The 14,753-nt window shown below is 48.7% G+C and overlaps 6 protein-coding genes across 6 annotated transcripts; 3 read left to right on the top strand and 3 right to left on the bottom strand.

Moving 5' to 3' along the window:
* Positions 1 to 351: 351 nt before the first annotated feature.
* On the bottom strand, positions 352 to 781 carry N7516_002494 (uncharacterized protein; the record flags this gene model as incomplete). The annotated part of the gene is made up of 2 exons (XM_057215214.1): positions 352 to 436; positions 522 to 781. The coding sequence occupies 2 exons, from the start codon at positions 779 to 781 to the stop codon at positions 352 to 354; spliced, it is 345 nt and encodes a 114-aa protein (XP_057077097.1).
* Positions 782 to 1,335: 554 nt separating this feature from the next.
* Positions 1,336 to 6,592, top strand: N7516_002493 (bifunctional ATP-dependent DNA helicase/ssDNA endodeoxyribonuclease DNA2; the record flags this gene model as incomplete). Its single annotated transcript, XM_057215213.1, has 5 exons — positions 1,336 to 2,955; positions 3,015 to 3,110; positions 3,167 to 3,661; positions 3,725 to 3,986; positions 4,059 to 6,592. 5 exons carry the CDS (start codon positions 1,336 to 1,338, stop codon positions 6,590 to 6,592), a joined length of 5,007 nt encoding a protein of 1,668 aa, XP_057077096.1.
* A 1,155-nt stretch (positions 6,593 to 7,747) lies between these two features.
* N7516_002492 (uncharacterized protein) lies at positions 7,748 to 9,584 on the bottom strand (the record flags this gene model as incomplete). The annotated part of the gene is made up of 2 exons (XM_057215212.1): positions 7,748 to 9,360; positions 9,416 to 9,584. The coding sequence occupies 2 exons, from the start codon at positions 9,582 to 9,584 to the stop codon at positions 7,748 to 7,750; spliced, it is 1,782 nt and encodes a 593-aa protein (XP_057077095.1).
* Positions 9,585 to 10,121: 537 nt separating this feature from the next.
* N7516_002491 (ribonuclease P protein subunit p40) lies at positions 10,122 to 11,729 on the bottom strand (the record flags this gene model as incomplete). The annotated part of the gene is made up of 7 exons (XM_057215211.1): positions 10,122 to 10,350; positions 10,408 to 10,747; positions 10,812 to 10,955; positions 11,012 to 11,113; positions 11,184 to 11,246; positions 11,380 to 11,524; positions 11,586 to 11,729. The coding sequence occupies 7 exons, from the start codon at positions 11,727 to 11,729 to the stop codon at positions 10,122 to 10,124; spliced, it is 1,167 nt and encodes a 388-aa protein (XP_057077094.1).
* A 442-nt stretch (positions 11,730 to 12,171) lies between these two features.
* N7516_002490 (uncharacterized protein) lies at positions 12,172 to 12,470 on the top strand (the record flags this gene model as incomplete). Its single annotated transcript, XM_057215210.1, has 2 exons — positions 12,172 to 12,210; positions 12,243 to 12,470. 2 exons carry the CDS (start codon positions 12,172 to 12,174, stop codon positions 12,468 to 12,470), a joined length of 267 nt encoding a protein of 88 aa, XP_057077093.1.
* Positions 12,471 to 12,859: 389 nt separating this feature from the next.
* Positions 12,860 to 14,341, top strand: N7516_002489 (uncharacterized protein; the record flags this gene model as incomplete). Its single annotated transcript, XM_057215209.1, has 3 exons — positions 12,860 to 13,194; positions 13,263 to 13,575; positions 13,652 to 14,341. 3 exons carry the CDS (start codon positions 12,860 to 12,862, stop codon positions 14,339 to 14,341), a joined length of 1,338 nt encoding a protein of 445 aa, XP_057077092.1.
* Positions 14,342 to 14,753: the final 412 nt, after the last annotated feature.

The following is a 14,753-nucleotide window of genomic DNA, read 5'->3' as shown; positions in this document are numbered from 1 at the left end:
TTAAGGACTACCAAAAACACTATCCAAAGATGCCACAAGGCCGCATATGCAGCCGGCCATTTTTTTTTTATCAACCTTCGTGCCGTTAACTTGGATTATTTCATGATATACTCAGTGCGAATTATAAGCATTTTGTTGCTACCGGAGCACCTATAGCCAACATGACGGAAAGAAACTTCGAAAAGTGTAAAGTGATACAACAAGGAACAAACGAAAATAGATGAGCATGCAAAAAGAAAAAACCCTGTCTAAGAACGAGACCGGAACATCATATCTGCCGTCGCAGGTAGTACAGGCATAAATCGAAATAGTCCCTCTTTGATCTCTATGTACAGTGTACAAATTTGGCGTTTATTTCTTGACCTTGTCGGGGTCCTCAAGGATTCCCTCAGCTTCGAGTCTCCGTCTGGCCTCTTCGAGAGCCCATGTTTGTATACTATTGCAATTGTCAGTATTCCAGTTGTGCGAGGGGCATAGACGCCAATATTGAGGCGTTAGGTCTAGGTATGGGTTGTACGTACGAAGTATCAGGCTTGAAGACGTATGCGACACCAGCGACCAAAAAGCTTCCAATGAATCCGTAGTAAAAAATGTTCTCCCAGCCTTCCTTCACGTACTTCTGGCCGGGCTTGACACCGAACAGCCAGCCGGTGGGAGGATCATAGTGGTCACCGTGGTCCGCGGCACGGAGACTGGACCGGGTAGAGAATGCCTGGGTGTTCTGAGGCTGGCGAAGCAGGCAGCGCGCCCGGAGGATGTGCGACAATGGCCGGGCAGTCATCTTGAAGATGGGGGTCAAGGAGGGTTGAGGCCGATACTGGCGTGCGAGGAAATTGGCGAGGGTCACAAGGGAGAGTGTCCTCTTAAATTCAAGTGGCAAGGACGGTCTCAATTGATATGTTGCCTCTTGTAGGAGAGTGGAGGGGTGCTTCGGCGGGTTGATGTTGAAGCCGTAAAAGGCCGGGAAGCTGTCCAGTTATCGCGCTAGTCTACTTTCGGCAATTTTCTTGTCCGCTCTCACACCTGATATTTTAGGCAGAACTACGCTCCTGCCTTGGAAAATAGGTGTCAGGGCTACACGCGACGCGTTCTTATCACAATTGGCCCTCCCCCCACGTCACCAACAGGGCGCTGGAGTCGCCATTCGTTTTATCTTTCCATATGCACGAACATCCAAAGTAATTAATTGGACCGGTAAATACCATCTCTTAATTGGTATGTTTCATCTCAAACCCCAAACGTATCCCCATTTCTGATATTGTCCTGCTCCAGCTTCCCGCGGAATGTATCATTACCAATTTTGAACGCGTCATTGGATATTTCCAGATCGAAGCAATGGCAACGAACAATGCATACCCCATATCCTCAAACTCACGAACAAAATTGAACGCTTTTCGCTTCCAAGAAGGCGAAGTAGTTCCCGAAGGCCCCAACTCGAAAGACGAGACGAAATCGGTTAATGGGAGCAAAGAACTCGAAGACTCGGGCCCCAACGGTGTGGCAGAGCTGATGCAGGCCTCTTCTGACAGAGGATGCCATCCGCCGCACGAAGCTCAAGCGTCGGAGCCTCAGGTACAAGCATCAAAGCCTATCAAAGAATGCCCTCAGACTCCAGGAAACAGGATACCCCTGGCAGATTTGATCAGCAATGCTGAGGATTCGTTTGATCCCGCGCCGGGCCCGGAGGTGACGCCAGTCGAGCATGTCATCTGGCAGCATGTGCCTGCCAGCTCAAACCCAGACACCTCATCCCAGACGCCAGCAGGTCGTCGCAGGAAGCGCCGGCACAGTTCTTCACCTGCTGGCTCTCCCTCGAATGGGAATAAGAAAAAGATGCAAAAAGAACCCCTTGATCTTCATTCAATACAAGCCCTCTTCAAGACACCTCAGCATGATATGGCTGCTGAATTGTGGAATAACTACATGGATAAAAACATGATCGATGGCCCGGATGATCTTCCACCGCCACGGTTCGCAAATCTTCTTTCCTCGTCGCCCCAGACACCGGGCTCAGGCAGAACAAGTCGAGACTCGTCAGGGCTGAGACGTGCGATTAGCTGCACTACCGATTTCCCCACCTCTCGAACAAAACGACGACGAGTCAATAGACTAGATGTTGGTCCCAGTCGCGGCATTCAACGAACTAGCAGCAATGTTGAATCTGGAAGACCCAAGTCATCAAGGATCAATTATCTTATGGAAAAGATCGAGAAAAGTATACATATGGCCCCTGCCGATGTGGGTCCTCCAGGGTCGTCGCCCCTGCGCCAACATATGGATGCGCGAAGGTGTCGATCGTCTTCACCCACGAAGGACCGTAGGCTTCACGAGGCCGACGAAGAAACCGCAGAGTCCCCATCTGCTGCACTGCTTGAGAAAGTAAGACCTGGAACGCTGCCTGTTCTTGAAGAGTCATCCTCCGAGTTCGGAGATGATGATCTTGATCAAGGTCTGATGGACCTGGCCGATCCCTCAGAGGATCCCTTCATTGGGCCGGCACATGCATCTAATGAGTTTGCTTCTCTGGGATCTTCTGACTGGGCTGCCCTTGACGCAGAAAAGTCTCGTTCATCGCAGCCCAAAAAGAATTCGATGTTCGACAGCAAACCTTCCATACCCATACCCCATAACACTACGACTAACGAAACAAAACGCGATGAATTCGATGACTTTGAAGATGAATATGACGATCTGCCTGACAACTTGCAGGAAATACTTGCAAAATGCGACACAAATCCCGTGTCCGTCAATTCATTAAAGCCAACAATCACTGGACTATCCTTGCAAAAATCAGATGCTGCGAATGTCCCGGTGAATGGTAGTATGCATAGCAAACCCCCAACCGCCACACCTGTCAAACCTGAGATGGTATCATCGGATGATGAGTTTGATGATGATTTTGATTTGGAGGCCATCGAGCAAACTATGAAGCAAGCAGGTGAAGGAGGGCCTTATGTTAGTCACTCTTAGTCGGTTAATTTCTAGATATATGCTAAGACAGTCAAAACAAATAGAACCTAAAAGGTCGACAAGCTATCAAACGTTACCAGATCGTTGACATCACGAAGAGCACATATGTTACTCCGAAAGGGCGTACTCAGCCAGAGCAGGTCAGATACCTTGCCCTTGCCCCGGATATAGTCCCGTCCGCTGACTTTTAATACAGGTCTTGCTAGTTGAAGACGAGAAAACCCGAGAACGCAAGGTTATTGTTCTACGAGAGTCATGGTTTGACACTCCCTGCAGCAAGGACTCGTATATCCATCTGGTCGGGGACTTCAACGCAGCCGGCCAATGCGTTGTGGATAATTTGAACCACATGATCATCCTTCACCCCGACCATCTCATTTCTGCTACAGTCGTAGCAGACTCGATAGACTGCCAGCGACGAGCTGTCCTTCAAGACCGAGTTAAAGTCATTGCCGCACTTGAGCGACCGCAAGCCTTCGGAGTGTTTTTCCACGAAGTTTTTCAAGAAGCGCTCAAGGCGAACCAATGGGACATGGAGTCACTGAAGACATTGGTCGAAACCGTCATGGGCAGACACGTTGAAGAGCTGTACTCTATCCAAATGAGTATCCCTGAAGCTGTTGAGTATCTCATGAGCAGGATGCCTGCTGTTCTCGACTGGGCAGATGCCTTTTTGCATGTCAAACCACATGTATGTCTCACGGCCGATGGTGGCTTCTTTTGGCGAAGGAGCATTGCTAATCAAGATCAATAGGCCAAGTCTATGGTTGAAGATCGCAACAGCTCTAAAATGAACTTGAGTATTAACAAACTGCTTGAGGTCGAGGAGCACATCTGGTCGCCAATGTATGGCCTTAAAGGTAACATCGATGCGACGGTACAAGTTACTTGTCGTGAAGATAAAATGGAGAAGAACCTGGTGGTTCCGCTGGAGCTTAAGACTGGGCGAAGGGATACAAACCAGTCACACAGGGCTCAAACAGCTCTCTACACTCTACTCCTGTCGGACCGCTATGGTAAGTGATGAGATGTTCTTTCAAGCCGCCCATCCTGTTCGGCTGTTGACTAGTTGCTAAAAACTGTTGCAGATCTCGATGTTACATTTGGGCTTCTCTACTACCTCGAGTTAACAAAAACACTCAGTATCCGTGGGATTCGACACGAGCTGCTCCAGATGATCCAGGTGCGCAATCACCTTGCTGGCTATATTCGCGAAAGGCAGCAGCTTCCACCAATGTTGAAGAAAGCTCGTCAATGTATTCGATGCTATGCAAAGACCCCTTGCCTTATCTATCACAAACTCTCCGAGGATGGCAATGGCGAAACCAGCGCACTTGGTGAGGACTTCGATGCAGCTGTCGGCCATCTGGACAACGGTGATCGGGACTTCTTCCGTAAATGGGATGAACTTCTGACTAAAGAAGAGGGTAATCTTGTGAAGTTCCGGCGAGAGCTTTGGACATTGGTGAGCAGTGAGCGAGAAGCCCTGGGCCGATGCTTCGGGGATGTCGTTATCGATCCTCATTCGGTGTATGAGGAGAACACTGGGACCAAGATAAACCGCTACCAGTATACGTTCGTCAAAAGACAAGCGCCTCCTGGTTTCTCCTTTGCTGAGTCTCAAATATCTGTCGGTGAACCGATTGTAATTTCGGATGAAAAGGGCCATTTTGCTCTCGCCAATGGATACGTGGTGCATACTAGTTCCTCACACATCAAGGTTGGCGTGGACCGTAAACTTCACAATGCACGATCAAAGACGGCTGGTTTCGATGCAGTCACAAATCAGTCTTTCAGGGGAATCATGGAGGTTGGAAAAGGAGAGCCTGCTGCTCTCGAAAACCCAGGTGAACAGCTCGTTTACCGGATCGACAAAGACGAGTTTAGCAACGGCATGGCCATTGTTCGAAACAACCTCATCTGTATGATGGATAAAGACTTGTTCCAAGCGAGACAGCTTCGACGGCTTATTGTTGAGGGTCAAGCTCCCGCCTTCAAGACGACATCATCTTCATACACAATCTCCGATCCTGACAACCTCAACGTGGATCAAAGACAAGCCATTGATAAAGTGATGAGTGCCAAAGATTATGCCCTTGTCCTCGGAATGCCTGGGACTGGAAAAACCACAACCATTGCCCATATTATTAGAGCCCTTGTCGCACAAGGCAAGAGTGTTCTTCTTACATCTTACACCCACACTGCAGTGGACAACATTCTGCTGAAGATTCGAGACGACAGCATTCGTGTGTTGCGTATAGGTGCAACCGCCAAAATCCATCCAGATGTTCAGGAATTTGCGGATCTTGCTGCAATCCCGAAATCAACAATTGAAGAACTCAAGGATTCATACGAGAAGCCGCAGGTTGTTGCCACTACATGCCTCGGAGTCAACCATAACATTTTTAATCAGCGCATCTTTGACTATTGTATTGTCGACGAGGCGTCACAAATCACTCTCCCGGTCTGTCTCGGCCCGATTCGTATGGCAAGGACATTCATCCTGGTCGGTGATCACTATCAATTGCCGCCGCTTGTGCAGAATAAAGCGGCCCAGGAAGGAGGGCTTGATATCAGTCTCTTCAAACTACTCTCGGACGCACAACCAGATTCGGTTGTCAACCTAGAACACCAGTACCGCATGTGTGAGGAAATCATGTTACTTTCCAATACTCTGATCTATTCGGGCCGTCTCAAATGTGGCACACCGCAGGTAGCGGCCCGATCTTTGGATATACCCAACATCAACGCCCTCGAGAAATTCCATGTCGAGGACTTGAGCCATGCCCCGTCACAGTCACGACGAGAAATCTGCCCGGGTACCCCCAGTACCCCCTGCTGGCTCCGAGACTTACTGACACCATCTGCAAAAACACGCCTGGTCAACACCGATCCCATCGGCCCTGCAGCCCTCGAGATAGCACAGGGAAATCGAGTCGTAAATCACATGGAGGTCTTCCTCTGCTCGCAACTTGTGGAGTCATTCATTGCCTCTGGTATCCCCGCGCGCAACATTGGTGTGATCACTTTCTACCGCAGTCAACTCTCGCTCCTTCGCCAGAGCCTGCGACGCTACACCCCGGATCTAGAAATGCACACTACAGACAAGTTCCAAGGTCGCGACAAAGAGGTTATTATCCTGAGCTGCGTACGCAGTAACGCCGAAAATAACGTCGGCGAGCTCTTACGCGACTGGCGCCGTGTCAACGTCGCCTTCACCCGTGCCCAAACCAAGCTCCTAGTTGTCGGCAGCAGATCCACTCTCCGTGATGGTAACGAGCTCCTTTGCAAATATGTTCGTCTGATGGAAAGCAAAGGCTGGGTTTATAACTTGCCCAGCGGAGCCATGGACAAGCATTTTTTCCCTTCTTGTACCACCCAGTCGCAGCTCATGTCTCCGGGAGCGGTCTTGACTCCTGGCTCTGCTAAGGGCAAAGGTAAGAGCAAGAATAAATCACCTTCTTCTCGTTCTACCCGTGAACCACTGAGCCCACTGGGTTCCCGACAGCCACCGTCCGGCCTTCGAAGGCCTTCAAAGACGGGTGCAAAGCTGTTCAACGGTACCAATGTGGTTGGGAATCGGCCCATCCTGCGAGATATAGTGAATGATGTGACGGGCTAGCATACAGTGTTTCCATCCAAGTCCTTGTTTCCGTTCATATTTGTGTTCAGGAACCCGAGTGTGAAGTCGAAAAGAATAATAAATTGATATATTCATTCATTAGGAGTCTCAGACTTCAATTTATAAACCATGTCACCTTGATAGTAAATAGTAAAAATCATTGGAAGCTCCTGATGGTCGTACCTCAATCTCATAATCCAGATCCTTATACGGTCCATTTTTGCCAAATTGGAAGTCAAGATCATCGTAATTAATGCCCTTCGTGCTCCACGAGACTTTGTAAATCCCAGTGACAGTATCATTAAGTTGAGGGTGGTCTGCCCTCTAAGTGCTGAGACAGATAGGGCCCATAGGGGCTTGTGCCAAACCCGCCAACCGGAACAATTCCCTTGAGACGATGAGCATCATGACACCAGTGGGAGAGGTTTACTTACTTTTACTGACAGGCCTTTATCTCTGGCACTTTTGATCTGAATCGAGGGACAAGACATACATCATCGGCTGTTTTAGATCGCATTTTCCGATTGTAGGGTTTCTTTTGACGCAAAGTAGGATTCATTTTGTGTAAGGGACAATCCTAGGGACAGTCCCAGGACCTATAGAGAATGGCTTGAATGAATATGTCTTCAGAGATTAAATAGATCTGAAGAACCTTCTTATCATTTAAATCTTGTATTGTCTGAAGATCATTTTCGTCACATTGAGTAGGCAGAAGTAGGTAACAGGTAGTTAACAGGTATCTATACAGTTTAAGCAACAAATCAATAGTTACTTGACTATTGTGAAGACGATTGTTTCCGGAGCACTAGTATCTCTTCGCAATGAAAGAAGGCCACTAATTCACCAGGAAATGATACTAGGCAGGGTTCCAGTAGTAGTCCAAAGCCTACCTCTTTGATATGACAATAGGCAATCTACAATCTACAGTAGGAATTGATGATTGAAAAAAAAGAAAATTGGATTCATGTCCTCCTCCTCCTACTCATCACAACCCCCTCCCCCGCAAAGACCTCCTCCTCCTCAACAAAAAAAAAAGGGAAAAAGAAAAAGAAAAACAGAAAAACAGAAAAACAGAAAAAGAAAAAGAAGAAGAAAAAAAAACGGAAAAAAATTGAGGTCGCGGCTCTGCCGCACAAACACCGTCTCCGTCTCCCCCTACTTGCGGGAAGTTCGTGCCTTCTTCGCCTGAGGTCCGCTCAAGTAGGTTCGGTCGCCATTGGGGCTCATACCCCAGCGCGCGTGGTTGTTTGGGTTGGCCACAAAGTTGGTAGGCACAATGTTCTCCATAAACTGGAAGTCTCGCTTCTTGGGCGAAGTGGCAGAAAGGGAAGAAACAGACTGCATTTGCTTGGTGGGCTGAGCTCGCTGAGCTGCCGTGGCTTGGATGTTCTGAGTTTGGTGCATAATAGACTGCATGCGCTCCTTATGGGTGATGGGGGAAACTCCCTGCATTTGGTGAGCGGGCTGCTGAACTTGCTGACCCGCTGCGGCTTGGAGTTGCTGGGTCTGTTTAATGACAGACTGCATGCGATCTTTAGGGGGAGTGGGATAAACTGCTTGCATTTGGGCGGAGTGCTGGACTGGCTGACCCGCTGCGGCTTGGAGTTGCTGGGTCTGTTTCATGACAAACTGCATGCGATCTTTAGGAGGAGTGGGATAAACTGCTTGCATTTGGGTGGAGTGCTGGACGGGCTGAGGTGCTGGAATTTGGAATTGATTCCGGAATTGACAGACTTGAGCTTTGTGCTGGTTAACCCTTTGAAGACACAGCAAAAACTGCTGCTGGTTGAGCTGACACTGCTGTTGGTGGATCTGGAGCTGATGTTCATTTCCGGGCTGTTGTTGTTTCAACTGAGCATGCTGTTGTTTCACTTGGTGCCATTCAATACGAAGAAGATTTTCTTGATCTTGGAGGCGCTGTTGAATTCGAAGCATCTCCTGTTGGCTGGAATGTACCGATGTCTTGCGAGCGTCCCCAGTCACCGGGGTCATTGAGGCAGGGAAACGACTCATTGGTACAGGCATTGGTGTCGTCGGGGCAGGCGCAATCTTCTGAGGTGGTGTGACTGGGGCTGCAGTTGTCTTTCCCTTCGCCTTGCGTGGAGTGCTGTTGGCCTTTGCCTTTTTCTGCTTTGTGTGTAGCTCGTCATTCTCCTTGTGCTTGGGGGCCCGCTTGGCCTTCTGCTTGGGTGGTCGCTTAGCAGGCTGAGGGCGCGATTTGCCTTGTGCTAGGTCAAAGACCTTGACCGTTCCAATTGCTGTACCGGTAGTGGGGGTGACTTGGGCGGGGGCGACTTCAACGGCCTTAGCAATGGTGACCGGAGCCTTTTGGGTGGCGACTTGGGCCACTGGACCAGCAATAACAGGACCGACTTCAACGGCCTTAGCAATGGTGACCGGAGCCTTTTGGGTGGCGACTTGGGCCACTGGACCAGCAATAACAGGACCGACTTCAACGGCCTTAGCAATGGTGACCGGAGCCTTTTGAGTGGCGGGAGTAAGTTGAACAACTGCCATGGGAGGACCCAAGTTGGCGTTTTCGAGATAATTGAGGGTATTCAGTGGGTAGACTGTGTCCGACTGCGACTGGTTGGTACAAGTGCTGGGTGGAATCACATCATCGATCACGATGGGAGTAGACAATTCAGGGTCAAGCTCCAGGTGATCCAAGGTCGCTGGGCCAACGACAGGGTTTACACCGAATTCAACAAAGGCCTTGTCGAAATCCGAGCCAGAAGCCTCATTGAGGTCTCCTTCGAAGTGATATCCTAGGAACACAAGTCAGTCTCGGTCCGATGGTCCTAAAAGAGGAGATGTAATTACCATTGACACGAGCAAGTTCCCAGATGGACATGCAGGAGCCATCTTTGCGGTAAATTGACTCGGGAATTTTCCATTCGTCGAGACCCTGGAGAGCCTTCTGGGGATCTTCGTCATAAGACACCCCGGCAAGTGCCTCGGTGAAGAATTGGGTGGGTCCGGGAGACGCCATAACGAATGATGGGATGAATGTGAATGATAGTACAGCTGATGGAAGCGTAGGGTCAAGGAAGGTGCAGAGACACGAAAGTTGATAAAAACAAGATATGAACGAAGGGTGTCAATTGCTCGAGTGGCAGGCTCGAAAAGCAACGACTATGGAACAGGTAATTGTATTTTGCAGTGAATGATATTGGATGAATGATATTGGATGAGTGATATTGGATGAATGGGTAAGATGATGCGAGTATGGGGAAATGTGTGGGGAAAGAAGTATGGGGAAAGAAGTATGGGGAAAGATGGTATGGGGAAAGAAGGAAGGAGAGGAAGAAGGAAGGAAGAAGGAAAGAAGAAGGATGAAGAGTGAATGGTGAATGGGGATTGTGGGATTGGGGATTGTGGGAATAGGGGATTGTGGGAAGGTATGCGGTAAGTCAGGGTAAGGGTAAGTCAGGGAAGATGATGGGGGTTTACATGAATGAAGCCCTGGATGAATCTCTCCGTCCCCAATGCGGTAGTCGGATCGGGTCACAAAGGGCACAGGGTTAGGTCAGGGTTCGGTCACTGATGCTCCCATCAACTCCCAACATAAAGTCACACGACCAGGTCCAGTGGTTCCTTCCTTATTGATTTGGGATACTTCGCTGGATTCACTGGACTGTCCACGTCCACTAGGAAGGACCATAACCGTGAATCCGTCCCTTCCTTCCACAGCTTCTTTACCCAAAGTAGCGACGGCAAGTGCAAACCACGACAGATTGCTTGCCTTGGTACTTTGCCTGTTCATTGATGTCAGTTCTCAACCCCGACTTTTATACCAGATATTCGCAACTCACAGCAGATTGATGAACAGCTGCATGATCCAACGGGACGATATCAACCCATTCCATTTCAAACTCATCAAATCACAGGCCTGACTTTCGTCTGCGCCTGGAACTGCATAACGACTCAGGTACGGATCGACGTCATCTTCCCCAGATAGCCGTGGAGAAGCCATCTGGACCATGGCAAGCCATTCGGACAGGGAGCCAGAATGTTCCTGCAGATCACCTTCCGACATTTCCTCGAGTACTTTCCCGTTTTCGTAAAACGGCGGAATGAGTATTTGCTCGTGATCAATTTCCTGTGGCTTACAGGTTATCAACTGTGGTTGAACCTTATTGATCGGCTTGTTTCCTGCTCTAACTTTTAGCATATTATTCCTGCCGTTTCCCTTTTTTGGCTTCGGAGGCATGATTACCTTCATCTAGACCGGAGTTGCTTTCCAGGTCGTGGAAGAGCCAGGCCATTGATTGAGTCAGAACATTGGTGAATGCCCATACAATTCTTTCAAACCCTTTCTTGCCATGTAGCATCGAGGGTAGCCGTAAGTTCAATTCTACCACTGATGACATGATTAGTAAATATTCATTCAGCCCAATTTGCTCTGCTTGTACTCACAGAATCGTTCTTTTGCATGTTTTCTGCCGCCACTGCGGAAAGGCTTGCCTGTGAGACCTGTTCGCTCATAGATCTCCTTTCCTAGTTCCATTCGAAGAATCCCTGTTTCCATTCGGGTCAGCTTTCGGTTCCGCAGCAAGACTCTTCCAGGGGCAGCTATAGCAGAACGAACCATCTTGGAGTGTGAAGACATTATCGGACCCCGAGCGTCCTTCTGATATCATCAAAATATTCCCTGCGTCCCAAGTCAGATTACTGTCTTCAATAAAATGAACTCTCTGAGCACAAAAGCCGTCCGATGCTGGTGCAACCGATGCCCATTCAAATATGGGAGAGCTATTGGGCTGAACTGGCGGAGGCACAATTACCTGACTTGATATATGTGTTGAAGAAATCATGCTCAAGCAGAGCCGAAGGAGCCATAAACACTCGTGCATACCGAGGTTTTTCTAGTTTAGTCTCGAGCGATGCTTTGAACTGTGAGTAGACCTCCTTTGGCAAGATAACCTCGACCTATACCCAATGATCAGTCCAATGACCTTTCAATTCTCAAATCAAGCCATAGGTCACTTACTGAGTGTACAAATGCATGATTCTGAATTGTTGAAAAGGGCGATCTCTTGCTCGGGATCTGCTTTGGGTCGATGAATGCCGGCAGTTGAGCGATGGTTGTGAAACATTTTTCACGACGCGATGCGTCGTCCACTTCTTCAAACATGTTGTTTCTGATGGCCTTCGAGGTGATGCTTAATGTTGATAATCGAGGCCCTTGAATTCTGGAGGGTTAATTTTTCAGCCGAAGGGTGAGGTTTGATTAAGCTCGGGCTTATCGGACCCACAAGGCTGCAGCTATCAAACGTTCCACATTCAAATGGTCCACGGGTGAGTTGGTATTGGGGGTATCTTAAGGTAACAATATTGGAGTATTATACAGGATAATCATGCCTAGGTATATATGTATGGGGTCTAAATGGCAGATATGAATTCATGAAAGAAGGTATCAATGAATATCAACAACCTCAATATTGATTGTGATGAATATAATAGTATAATAGTTCAATTTAGCCTCGCTTTTATGTCGACTTATAAGAGACATCTGAACTGAGATAGACCTTAATCTCAATTCTTCTAGATTGAGATTTGCTCAAGAAATCTCTATTATGCCACCGCTTTTCCCACTCCTCCGGATGGGCGGCAGTGTGCGATGCAACAGCCCACCCAACAAATCCAGGGGGTTCATTTCACCCCTACCAAGGAGCACATGCAGTCTGTGATGAAACAAACCCAGCAACTTCAAACTTTGGCAGCTCGGCAAGTTCAGCAGTCCACCCAACAGTTTATGATGCAACAGCCCCAGCGATCCCAAACTGTAGCAGTTCAGCGAGTCCAGCAGCCTACCCAACAAATGCAAGCAGCCTTTCCAACTACTCCCGATGAGCACATGCAGTATGTGATATAGACCAAACAAGATAGACTGTCAATTAAAACATTTGAATACATAATGCCAGAAAAGTATCTATGTATAGCACACAATGTATCTGGAATAAAACAAAATATGTAGAATAGCTTCAAATTAATTATAATGTACCAATTGTAGGTTAAGCAACCTTATGTCAACCGCATAGTTCCTGGTGGTGTTCCTTGGTATGTAGTGCGTAAAGCGCATTTCTTCCTTTAAAGGTGGGATAACCATGCGACCCATTCACATACAGATATTGCTGGCTTCTTGTGCATGGCTTTCTTCTATCCCAAATATTTCGCCAATTTTCTGACGATTGAAACGCAAGTTAGACGCAAAATCCAATCTAATTCGGCAGAAAATATTGGGTGCCTAAGGCCGATATCGCAATGGCAGCAACACCCGATAAGGATTCCCCGGCAGTATCGGGCTCTCCAAAGGCGGTATCTGAGTACTCTCCGATTCAGTCGGCCCATCGTCCTTCGAATAAAATCAAGCCTAAGCTGCTAGGTTCTCTCGCTTCTACTTCTACCATTACTTCTGCCGCTGGCTTGGATGCAGGTAGACGTCCAGTCTTGCGCCAATTGCTAGAGGAGGAAGACGAAGACATGGCGCCCGCTCCGCGTCGCGAGCTCCTACACAAGGATCACTTCGCATTCGTGTTTGGGAGCGTGAAGACGCAAAACTACTTAGATCCTGTTTCCAAGGGCCCAGGCTCTCACACGTAAGTCGAGTTTTGCGCCAGGCGCTGTTGTTCATGTACAACTTACTGACAGCGGTCTGGGACCACAGGATCCGCACTCTTGCCTGGAACCCCACGGGCCAGCTGATTGCGACTGGCTCAGCAGATCGCACTCTACGAATCTGGAACCCGGAACGTCCTCATGTACGATACTCTACCGAATTGCGTGGCCACACAGCTGGTATCGAGAAGGCTCTTTTCAACCCAGTCCGCGATGCGGAGCTGGCCAGTTGCTCGGGCGATGGTACAGTGCGCTTCTGGGATGTGCGCTCCAAGACATGTGTGAGCCGTCTCGATGTCGGCGGCGAAGCATTTACACTCTCCTGGTCTGCCGATGGCAGCACAATGATCGTCGGCAAGAAGGTAATCATGCAGCGCTGCGACTCCGCAGCCTTCATCTCTCTCATGGCAAAGATACTAATACACGATATGTAAACAGGACGACACTTTAATCCCCGTCTCCGTTAAATTCCCCTCCTCCCCTTCCACCCACCCCGATGGCGTGAACGCTCTCAACCTCCCCTCCTCTACGCCCGGCGCAACCACATACACAGCTCTCGACCCTCACCCTCAGACCGTCCAAACAAATGCGACAACCTTCTCCTGGTGCATGCCGACACCCGAACGTCCGGAGCAGCAAGCATTCGTGACGACAGGCGAAGGCAAGGTCAAAATCATGTCCTACCCTTCCTTCGATATTATTCACACTCTCAACGCTCACACCTCAGCCTGCCTTTCAATTGCGCTCGCCCCGACAGGTCGATACCTCGCAGTTGGCGGAAGCGACGCTCTCATCTCCCTCTGGGACACAACCGACTGGATCTGCCGTCGCACTTTGTCCAGCGAGAATGGTGGTGCTATTCGTGGCGTAAGTTGGAGCTTCGATGGCCGCTACATTGTTGGTGCATGTGACGAGCTTGGATGTGGTGGCAATGGACTGGAGATCTTCCACGCTGAGTCTGGTGATAGCATTTATACAATTCCTACTGCCGGCATCAATGCTGGTGTCTCTGCTGTTGCGTGGCATCCATCTCGCTACTGGCTGGCTTACTCCACTACCACCGATGGACCTGGTAGCTCCAGCGCTGGAGGCTTGAAGATTGTTGGTGCTGCTGGTGGTGGCCTGTAATCTCAAGCATTATACTGCATTTCCTCTTCTTCAGCAAACTTTTTTTGGCTCTAACCTCTATGATCCGGATTATTATCAAAAATTATCATGAAGAGACGTATTGAAAAAAAAAGACTAAAGACCGCTAAGTAAGAGCAATATATTCCTTAAGATCCTGATGTAATATTGTAGTGATTGTTTATTAACATGGAATAACAGGCCCCATATACCCTGATTGCAACCGTGTAACTAAGCTATCCAAAAGTGAAGAATTCCGCCCCAAAAAGACCGTTCATTCGTTCGTCGTCAAAATCATTCAAAAGCAGGGCTTAATGAAAGCCTATCAGGCTGCCACTTTACTCGGGCATTGTGGCAAGAAGAGAATTGCAAAGGGATTTGTAGTTCCGTGGTTAGTGAACCAACCCCAGGAAAA

Source organism: Penicillium verrucosum (assembly GCF_028828655.1).
Source record: "Penicillium verrucosum strain IBT 35672 chromosome Unknown utg000001l_segment0_segment0, whole genome shotgun sequence".
Lineage (NCBI taxonomy): Eukaryota > Fungi > Ascomycota > Eurotiomycetes > Eurotiales > Aspergillaceae > Penicillium > Penicillium verrucosum.
Note: the sequence above shows the minus strand (reverse complement) of the source record. Positions and strands in the feature narration are given on the sequence as shown.